At 37.5% G+C, this 11,590-nt stretch overlaps 1 protein-coding gene across 1 annotated transcript in view; it reads right to left on the bottom strand.

The window, feature by feature from the left end:
• The window catches only part of ido1 (indoleamine 2,3-dioxygenase 1), a 70,789-nt gene that overhangs the window by 26,490 nt on the left and 32,709 nt on the right, over positions 1-11,590 (bottom strand). Inside the window, exons 4-6 of the mRNA XM_039769591.1 lie at positions 5,862-5,981; positions 5,654-5,772; positions 3,698-3,712 (exon numbers count right to left, since the gene is read on the bottom strand). Of these exons, the coding sequence (XP_039625525.1) occupies positions 3,698-3,712; positions 5,654-5,772; positions 5,862-5,981 (254 nt within the window). The remainder of the gene's footprint in view (positions 1-3,697; positions 3,713-5,653; positions 5,773-5,861; positions 5,982-11,590) is intronic.

The raw sequence follows: 11,590 nt of genomic DNA, 5'->3' as shown, positions 1-11,590 counted from the left end.
AAAACAAAAACATGCATTTTGTCCAAGGATTTTTTGACTATCAGCATAACTTTGCTTAAACACAGTATACAAACCTTCCATCTTTTATATTGCATGTACAAGTATGCTGCTTAACACTCACCCTTTCACAAAATATAACAACATATGAAAGCTACCCTGATTATCCCTGCCACTGCATATTGCCTTGCAGAACATCATCATCAAAAACATACTGCGATGATCATCAGCAATGTGTGTATTACAAAGAATCTATTTTATTTATTTACTAGGGGGCTTACCCCCTGCTCACTTCGCTCGCAACCCCCCTTTTCTGCGCTACACACTAGCCACTTCACGTCTGTGCCGTTCGCATTGTGGAGACAGGGGCTGAATGCATCCCAAGGAGATGCGGTTGCTCCTCCAAAACCCCCTCTTAAATGGTGATACAATGGGAAACAAATACAGTTTTCTTTCTACCTCCTCTTTGCTCGATCAGCTGCTGGCTTGCTGCTGCTGCCGTGCTGCATGATCTGCATCTTGTGCGGTGCTTCAACCATTTAAAAGCCTGTACAGCATCTGTCCTACTCTTTGTCTTTTATTTCTGGCCCTGGGTGTGGTTAAATTTTCTAAAGTCATTACTCCACAAATCTCTATCTGACTACCCAAAAAATACATTTCAGAAAGGCAGCACGGAACTTTCATAATAATGGCCATTTTCAGTTCAAAACAGTTAAAAGGATCCTGATCCTAAAGTGGTAATGAATCAGAAGTACTGTTTTATCATTCTTTTACAAAAATATAATGAAGAAAGTAGTTTTTGAAATGGAAAAAGTGTCTGATTGACCATTATCAAGCCTCATGATTCAATTCAGAGTCAGGAGAATTAGAAAAATATGCTCATAAATTTAAAATGCGGAAAAGAAGTTTGACTATTACTTCAAGAAAAGGACATACTGTAGAAATATAGTCCAAAACGGTCTCTATATCATAACTATTAATATTACAAACTGTCATGTATTCTCTTTACAATCATTATTTTTATGAATTCTAGATAGATAGATAGATAGATAGATAGATAGATAGATAGATAGATAGATAGATAGATAGATAGATAGATAATGAAAATATAATTTTTTGATGTGCCACTTCAGTTTGAGTTTCTGCAGTTTTCTTTATGTCTTGATCTTGTCTGTTTACAACATTCCAGCACAGATATTTTTCCAAGTGTAACATTTAAACTCATTCTCAACATACCCTTGCATGACACTATATATATTGTAGACTATGAACCCGGACACAAACAAACACCAAATGTCACAAAATACGCATGTTTTAATTCTTCAGAACACAATGCACACACAATATAGTGCACAATTCACCATCATTTCAGTCCTCTCTTTCTCTTTCTTCTACCTCCCGACTCCGGTTCCTCGAATGGAGTGAGGCGGCCCCTTTTATAATAGCCCGGATGTGCTCCAGGTGCTTCCTAATGATTTTATGACTGCATTTCCTGGTGCGGCGGAGGTGCCACATGAGCACCTCAGAAGCACTCCAGGTCTGCCTGGAATCTCTTCCGGCAGCACTTCCTGTTGTGGCAGAAGTGCAGCAGTCCAGGGCTCCATAATCGTCCGAGTGTCCTCTGGTGGTGGCCACGGGCCCCAACACGGATGAGCTTCCAAGCTGTAATCCCCTGGCCCCCATGCAGACCAGGGCGGCTGCCCTGTTGTGGCCCAGGGGAGGTATTGTCCCTCTCCCAGTCCTTCTAGGCATCCCGGCTGGGCTGGATCCCCAGCTGTCTGCCACAATATATATAATTGTACATAAGGTGTGTGATCTTAATCACAATAATGCCAAAGGAGCACAAAATATACAAAAAGGTGTGCATATAGGTGCTTACTCACTTTCTCAGTTGACACTTCCTTTTCCTCTTCCCACTCCTAAGTCTTTCTTTCTCAATCCAAACTCTGCCGTCTCTTTCTTCCACCAACTGAGCGCTTATCATAAATTTCTGCCCAACTGCACACTCAATGGGCATTCGGCAGGGGTGAACTTTACAAGTTTGCAGGTTTAGATTGTCACCGGTTTCCGGTACCATGACTGCTAAGTATATAAACCTTACCTCTAAAATGTCTGTCTTCCTTACCTGAAAAACATTTAAAACCCTGTCCTGTACAAAGTCCTGAAATTACTTCTGAGTAAACCCAACATGCACAGTACCCAGGCTGAGATTCTAGTCAATTTCTTCGAGGCCTAGCCACTATGCCATAAGAGAGGAGTAGCACAACTTACTTCTTCAGCTGCTGCTCCTTTATGAGTATTGAATTCAAATGTTTACCATACTTTATCCTGAACACACAGGTCCAAATTGTATCAAGTCAGTTCCCTTTTTATTTGCGTGTTTTACTTGATTCAAACTGAAAGTAGCCAAGGGACAAAAACAAATAAAGAACTAAAATTTTAATAAAAATCATCATAAAAAATACAGAGGAGGAGGTTGGGAGCATGCGCTGGTAGAGCTTTACTGCACCTGCCACACGGCGAACAACTTGGATTGGGACCTGAGTGTAGTGGGTGACACCTCAACACCACACTGGAACAGCCTTTAGATTTTCTTTACAGTGACTGAAGTGCCAACAATGCTGTCACCAACCCCCAAGTTTTCCCAGGAATTTGAAGATCCAGCTTGCACGGCTGAATTCAGATTGATGTCATACCCAGGGCAGAGCAATTGCAGGTTAAGGGCCTTTCTCAAGGGTTCAATGGAGTAGAGTCACTTTTGGCATTTACAGCATTCGAACAGACAACCTTCCGATTGCTGGCGCAGACCCCTAGCCTCAGCCACAGAGCCTCAAGAAAATTTTGTGGACTAAATCAATGACTTTAAGAACAAGCATAATGAAGTTTATAGAACGGTAAAGACTGAATTTGTCATTTTCAAAACTGCAGTAAAAAATCTTGTCATCTTAACAGAAAGAAAAGGCAGCAATAAAACCATCTCTTACAGAGAGATCCTGACTCAGTGCTTTTTTTTTTGTTGTTCTTTATTTCACCTTATACAATTTCTCATATTAGGGATTTTTTAGTTTTCACATACTCCTTGGGGTCAGAGCGCGGGGTTAGCCATTGTACAGCATCCCTGGAGCAATTGAAAGTTAAGGGCCTTGCTCAAGGGCCCAGCAAAGTAGGATCTCTTTTGGCAGTGACAGGGATTTGAACCAGCAACCTTCGGGATACCAGTGCAGATCATTCGCCTCAGAGTCACCACTCCACCTTCCGCTTTAGGGAATAATCAGGTTAGCGAAAGTCAAAAACAAACTACCAGAATTATTCCTGGACTCAACATAAGATATAATGAAATAATGATGGAGCTAAGGCAACAAGAAGTGAGAGGAGACATAATAGACATAATCAGAATCTTGAAAGTAATAAGTTCGGTGGCATTTGTTGCTTTAACATATGTACATGGGGCACAGATGATAAGCTTCACATCCTGGAACTGCTAAAACATCTTTTCTCATAGGAAACCAAACAGTATAAAGAATAAGTGGTCAGACAAATGTAACGGAAAGTAATACCGCGGCCACTAATCAAATCTCTTTTCATTATTGTTTAAAAAAAATCAAGTGAATGTTCTTTTATTTTTAGGTTTGTATTTTAATTTATACATTTTGTGCAAAATTATAGCGAAACATGTTAATTTAGTAAAATATATACTCACTCAAGTTCAAAGGGACTGGTTTAGGAATTTTCCACAAAAACATGTAAATAAATAGAAAAATATGTTAGCATTGTAGAATTGGTGACCCTAAAGCTTTTAGTTTTGAAGTTGTAAAGTAAATAACTTTTTGTACTTTTCTAAAAGTAAGAGCATCAACAGTTGTTCGTACATCCACCTACTTTCTGAACCTACTTAATCCACTAAAGGGAAAAGGAGAGCCTGAGCCCATCCAGGCAACAAAAAATACAAGGCAGAAACCACTTCTAGATGGAACGTCAGTCCATCTTCAGTCACATACAATCAAACACACACACTTTAGTCTATTAATTCAGCTTATCCTGCATACCTTTGGAACTTGCAAAGAAACCAGACATGCATTAAAATTTAGGTGAGGCAGCAGTGATAACTTGTGCCACTGCTCTGCCCAGTTGGCATTTATAGATTAATTACAACACAACATTCTCAGTCCCACTAAATCAGTGGTCTCAAATTCCGGTCCTGGAGGGCCAAAGTGGCTGCAGGTTATCATTCTAACCCTTTTCTTAATTAGTGACCTGTTTTTGTGGCTAATTAACTTCTGTTCAATTAATTTTAATTAACTTGTTCTTGAAGACTCAGACCCCCTCAATTGTTTTGTTTTCCTTAATTAGCAGCCAAACAATAATGAGATACAAAATGAGCCAAAACAACCGGTGTCCAAAGTACAATATCTGAAAATAAAGAAAGGTGAAGGTCTCAGGAATGTTGATCTGCTCAGGTCCACAAAATATTTTACCAGTGCTCTTAGAAAGAGAAAATCAACAATTTTGGAAATGTACGCCATTGCACAATGAGAGCAGCAACAACCCATAGGATTAAAGAACGGGTTTGATTAACGACAAAAATCGGCGCCTAATTTAGTAAGCAATTGATTGGAGTAAAATTAGTTGGAGTTTGAGGCTCTGACTTAGTTGGTCTTCTGTTGGCTCCCTCATGTCACATTTCATTTCTGTTTGGGTGCCATTTAAGGAAAGAAGTGAAACAATTCAGAGGAACACATCTTAAAAAAGAAAGTTAATTAAAATGACAGGAAAAGGAATTAATTAGCAAAAAAAAAACAGGTCACAAATTAAGAAAAGGGTTAGAATGAAAACATGCAGTCACTGCAGCCCTCCAGGACCAGAGTTTGAGACCACTGCACTAAATTCAATTTAGCACTCATGGAGGCCAGAGCTTATATCAGTAGCACTGGGGGCAAGACATGAACTAGCCGTCAACAGTGCACATTATCAGTCTTGCCTAATCTAATTCAGAGTTCTGGTGGAATGAAGAATATCCTGGTATAATCAAGCACAAGGCAGAAATCAACCATGTATAGGATGCCAGTCCTTGGAAATTCCTATTCAGACATTCACAACTTGCAACAGACCAGTATACAGGCTCCAATTAACCTAAAACATGGAGTACCTTGTTGCCATCATTAAAAGAGGCAAAATGTAGTTCTAATAATCATTTTAATCCTCCAAGCTGTTGTGCTTGACCAGCCAAAATACAGTTCCACCAAACTATTTAAGTGTCAGAACTACGTACATAAAAAGATATCAGTCTTTAAAACTTTCTAGAGGAGTAAGGACTTAAAAAATGCTCACATTTAGCTTGGAAGCAGGGTGTCGCACAGAACTGTGGGTCTGATACATAAGCAGTCTCTTTTCATTCTAGGCTTCAAGTCCCTAAAAAACCATGGGCCCTGGGCAATCATTACCCTTTCCCCCTGTCTACGAAGATTACAATCGTACTTCAATAAATTTAGCAAGTGCTGAACATAATTTTCAACATTAGAAAGCTGTTCAGAGATTAATAATTTAGAGTTAACAATAATTGGTTGATATTTTTCTTGAACTTTAGTCTGGTAAAAAAAAAAATGGAATGTTTTTGATATCCATTTCAACTTTATTTAGTTTAACCTTACAGACATACCCATTAGGGTCCTTCTTTTTCCAGTTTGCCAAAGCACTGTCTCCGTGTACCAAGATGGCTGGAAGTCCAAGACACTGAGACACATTCCAGAAAGGGATGGCAAGATTTTGAGGCAAAGCCTGTAGAAACACGTTAGCTTTAGTGAAGCTTATAAATTCATTTTGAACTAATCTGATATCCCGAATCGGGAGTTACTGAAGCACCTTACCTTGATGGATCCCTGTTCCCCTTCCTGCCATACATAGCCCATTGTAATAAAGCTTAATGCCAAATGTGCCAGCCTCTGCTCTTTATACCCATTCAGGTATTTTGTGTCTAAGAGTGGCATCTTTAAAAGAAAACAAAAAAAAAATCCCAAATTTAGACAAAGATAACAAAATTGAGAAAGACTTTGGCTAGGGCCAAATGCATAATAACAGACAAATGAACAATACAGATTTCCAGATGCCAAGTATAGCACTAAACTGATATTGTAAAACAAATGAGATATCTAAAGTTAGCCTGGTATTACTGTAATATATCTCAAAGTGATTAAGGGCAAGAGGTGTGTGTTTTAAAGCGAAACACACTTTGAGAAAAGGAAGCCCTTTCCTCTTTTGTATATCTGTCATTCTTTTCCTAATGTGTCAATAACTCAGAGAAATGTTTTCAATGATGGAGTGACAGCACATTAGACATAAAGAGATATCTTTTAAGAACTCTTATGTGGAAAAGACTTGCATATAGCTGTTTATCAGGTGTGGCAAGGAGGGCTTTGAAAGTGTGCATCATTCATGGCTGAACCTGGCACTAACAGATGCAGAAGGCAGCCACAAAGAGAATGACCACAGTTTTATCATTAACATTATCTTTAAGTGATCCCAGTCCACTTTTTGGCTACATAGTTGTACTTTTGACATAAACAGGAACAAAAGGTATCGAAGCATCTGATCAGTATTAGACAGCATGTAGTAAGGCTAAAAAGTCTTCTTCAAAGTGATGACATTGGGTGATTTGCTAAAGAAAATTAAGTCCTCCTACAGAGCATACAGTGCAACCACCCAAACTACCAGTGGAAAACTTCTGATGTTCCAAAATCCGAACTTCTCATGACCCATAATTTTGTGTCAGGCTTCAGACAAGTCAAATCCAATCTGACTAAAATGCAGAAATAAAAAAAAACATACAGAAATAAAAGTGTTGAAAGGAAAAAATGTGGAGAACAATTGTTGAGGGGTTTGGAAAGCATTATGTGGGCTGAAAATGATGATTTAATCAGAAGTACAACAATACCCACAGTGAGAGAGTGTGCTCACATGGGGGCAGAGTTAGACAAACGTTTCCTAACAAATAGTAGACAAGATTTCAAAAACACTTTGATTACTGTTGGAATCTGTTGTTTATTATTATTTTTTTTTGTGAGCAAGTGTGAAAAAAAAAAATTTTTATAAAATCAAAATGTGAATCAGTAGGAAATCTGTGCTTGCACAGTGTAACTATAAAAACACGTGTATGCGTGTGTATTGAGAAAAGGGAAACAGCAAGGAGAAAGGTGATGGAATGGAGCAAATGTGATAACGATTGTTGTGGTAAAGCAACTGCTGTGAGAGCTGCATTTTACGTAATTTTGTTGTATTTATTTTTATACTGTTATACTCCTCCTTGCATTTATTTATGTAACACGCTTGCTGAGCATACTGGACACTGCAATGTTGTATCACATTTATTGTATCTCTCTAAACCTGTGAGTTTACAGGCAAAAGAAACATTAAATTAACAATACTTCCAAATGATAATCTTCTTATATAATATGCTACCGTGGCTGTCCGTTTGTCTATCCAGGATTTTAAATGACCTGTAGCTCGCAAACCGTTTGACCAATTAACACTGTGGGGGCCCCCCTTGGGGGGGCGCAAAGTAACAAAAAGGGGGGTGCGAAGATGTGAAAAAAAGTAAACAAGAATCAAAAATATGAAAAAAACATCTGTTGAAACCAAAACTAATTAACATAAACTACATTCTGATACTAGAACAATAAATATAGAGTTAGATAAATGTCAATAAAAGTTAAGTAGGTATAATAAAATATGCATCTACATTTCAAAAAAATGTTTAGGGGGGTGCGATTAAAACTGTTATGAAAACTCGGGTTGTAAATACTTAAAGGTTGAGAAACGCTGTATTAACGTGAAATTTAGTACACGTATACTATATGACCTCTACTGTCCGCTAGCGGGGTGATGATTTGTATTCCTTTTTTTATTTTTATTTCATTTTATTGTAGAATCAACCCAGAGGGGGCCGTGTGGTGCATTCATACTGGCACCATTCTCATCCCTACCACCTTCATTGTCACTTCCTCTACCTCTTCATATCTTAAACCATTCTTAAGTGCCATCTTAGTTGAAAAATGAAGAAAAACGTACTAAGTAATTGCAACACAAAAACTTAATCTTAATCAGTTTTAACGTGAAAAGATGCTGACGGAAGAAGAGAAGAAGCGGTCCGCTAGGGAGCTGCTCAGGAAGCAGTAAGAGCATCAGCCTCTGAGCAAACGAATGCTAAACGTGCAGAGAAAGAGAATGAAAACTAGGAAGGCTCAAGTCAAGTTACTGGTTTGCAAAATAATACATCTCTACGGGATTCTAATCAGGGTAACTATAAGTTCTTAAGCTCCAGAAAATACCAAACATGTTTTAATATTCTGTACTAAGTAGTACTAGGGTGTTAGCCATTATGGATGCAGTGAGAAGTTAAGCAAAATTACACCTTTTTATTGGCTAACTAAAATGATTACCATATGCAGTTTTGAGGCAACTCAGGCCCCTTGCCAGAAGAATAGGCCAGAGTTGCCTCAAAAGCTTGCATATGGTAATCTTTCTACTGTAGTTAGCAAATAAAAGGTGTCATTTTGCTCAACTGCTCACTATTCTGAACTAAAAAATTAATAAAGTGGAATTCTCAGTTTAGTCCATAGAGAACTACACTGGATGATAATCTAATTGTAATTAGAATGTTAATCAAATAATTTAGATCTCCTATTACACTTTTTATTTAGTTAGATGACAGATTTCCACATTTTGTCTTCTGATTTTCTAGAATATTCATTAAACGTGACCTCTGTTTCAATCCCGGAGGTGTATTTGATGTACTGTTCTATTTTCTATGGACTCAAAATCATTCATAAAAAATAAATTGTAAAGTTTATTAAACATAAATCAATGCATCATTCATTATCATTTACAACTGAAATGTATCAATGTAAAATTCCTTGGTTAAAATAAAATAACAGTACAACATTATGGAGGCAACACGAAAATGAAGGCAGAATACTCGATTACACCATTAACCAATAGCTCTGCTACACATTCATTCTGTCAATTCTGAAATAAAAGTAATACTTTGTATAAGTTATTTTACTGCCATAAATGTAACACTATATTTTGTCCAGACGGAACACACAATTCTTCTCTGACCTTAAACACTGAGGAAGATTCCAAGAGTGATCGTGTAATGCATTGGCTACGGCTACCATGCTACAAAGAAACATGTTAATGTTCCTTCTTGTTTGCAGTACATGTCAATGATGATATGTAAAGCTTTTGCCATGCCACTCACTGCAATTCACCAACTCCCATTAGATGTGCATAAGGTGTACCTTGTTGGTAGCAATTCAAGTTACATTAGTGCAATTATAACAGAGATTGTGATGAAGGACTGGGTGTTTAAAATATCATTGCCTTCAAGGACCATTCACTGCTGTGTTTGCTGTGAATACTAAAGTGTGTGGCTGTGTTTGGTGAGGCTGTCTCTGCTTATTATACATTATGACACTATGAATAATGACAGTATGCCATCTTTGTTATTAACATTTGAATTACTGCAATGAGTTGTAAAAGAAAAACTTACGTTTATTTGGCTGCTTTTGTCCTTTGGACATGACTTGATTCTAGGTCAGGGGTCCTCAATCACGGTCCTGGAGAGTCGCAGTGGCTGCAGGTTTTTGCTCCAACCCAGTTGCTTAATAAAAAGCACTTATTGCTAAAGTAACACTTTTGCTTCACTTTAGCGATTTTGAGCCCTTATTGCTTGATTTTGTCTTAAACAGCTATTTTAATTGCTCCTTATTATCAATAACATGCAAATGACAAGAGAGAGCAGCATTTCTCCATTTAGCTTATTTACATTTACACCTGTGTGTATTTATCTGCACTATTGGGTTTAATTAAATACTTGGAAGAAAAATGAAGAGAAAAAAGTGAAGGACTGAGAATTACTCGTCCATAATAGCCTTCAAATCATTTGCATGATAGAAAGGGAAAGAAACTCTAGGATATGAGAATGACCTGACATAGCAGAGTTAATTTAATTTCATAGCTTGTTAGTGCTTTATTGGCAAGAATTGCTTTCTAATTAAGCAACCAGATCAGAACAAAAACCTGCAGCCACTGCGGCTTTCCAGGACTGGGATTGAGGACCCCTGTTCTAGGCTAATAGATTACATGAGTATATGGTGTGTATTTGATGAGGACCACTGTGAAGTGATTAAAGTAACTACTGTTTACAAATTCTTCAGTTTTTCTACACTGATATTTCATCACAGTCACAATGTTTCTGAATTAATCGTTTTCAGTTACAAAGTCTCAAAAAATTGTGTACAGAAAAGAATACGAGATTCTGGTGTACTATGCTAAAATGGATAATTTTTAAAACTCGACTGCTGGACTGAATAAGTGCTATTCAACTTCCAATTTACAATATACTATAAGTATGACAGCTATTTAGATCAAATACAAGAAAAACGGATGTTAAACCCAAAGAAAGAGATCATATTTAACCACTGACTTGCTTCTGATTAAAAGATAAGATTGTGATGAAAGACTGCAGCTAGTGGAACCATCCAGATGTGGTTGAATATATTTGTCAGAGAATAATCTAATTACAGGTTTTAGCAGATTCTGAACTGTTGCCACTTACATTCTTGAACATTTGAGATTCTGAATGAACAGGCACATAAATGATTGTTATATCTTCTGTGAAAGAAAAAAACTACATGCAAGCTACAAAGGGTTAAAAGCTGGCAAAGCAGTTCTGCTTTTAGTACAAGGTTATCAATACAGGTGCCTGTCATAAGACAAGGTGAAGTAAGCTGACCTAGGAGAATTTCCTTTTTAGGAATGCGTCTGTTAGACACAGGAAAGATAACCTTTCCTTCTTTAGGGCCCCTCTGCCACATACACAAAACAGAAAGGGTTGTCCGATTTGCTCATTATAAAATGAAATGCTTAAGTAAATGATATTATGCTTTTTTATAACTAAGGGAAAGGGGGAGGAAGAAAGTATAAAAAGTTGATTGAAAAGCGGAACTTTGCTCTTCTGCCTTGCAACGCATGAATCCTATGTACTCACCGGTGACTGAATAAAGACTGATTGATTCAACTATACTTGTCATCATCTGGGGTTCCTTCCACACTTCTTTGTTTAAAAGGCATACTGTTTAAGGTTATTTTGGGTATAGACCTGCATTTAGATCTAATGACTACTAGTAAATCAAGTTGCTGTAGGCTGTGGAAGGACACAGTGGTGTAGTGGTTAGAACCTTATGTCTCGAAACCTGAGTACAAATGTTGGCTTTGTCACTCTCTAGCTCATAAATACACATTGAGAAAATTATTACAAACACCTGATTAAGTATACAATTATCTAATCAGCCAATAATGTGACATCAGTGCAATATATAAAACCTCAGCTCAGGGCCTTCAGGTAATGTTTACGTCAAACATCAGAATGGGGAAAAATGTGATCTCAATGATTGTGACCATGGCATGATTGTTGGTGCCAGATGGCCTGGTTTGAATATTTATGTACCTGCTGATCTGTTCGGATTTTCAAGCACACAAGTCTCTAAAGTTTACTGAAAATGGTGGGGGAAAAAAAATCCAGCAAGCAACAGTTTTG

The sequence above is a fragment of the Polypterus senegalus genome, chromosome 11 (assembly GCF_016835505.1).
Source record: "Polypterus senegalus isolate Bchr_013 chromosome 11, ASM1683550v1, whole genome shotgun sequence".
In the NCBI taxonomy this organism is placed as follows: Eukaryota; Metazoa; Chordata; class Cladistia; order Polypteriformes; family Polypteridae; genus Polypterus; species Polypterus senegalus.
The sequence above is the reverse complement of the archived record's forward strand: the minus strand, read 5'-3'. Positions and strand labels throughout refer to the sequence as shown.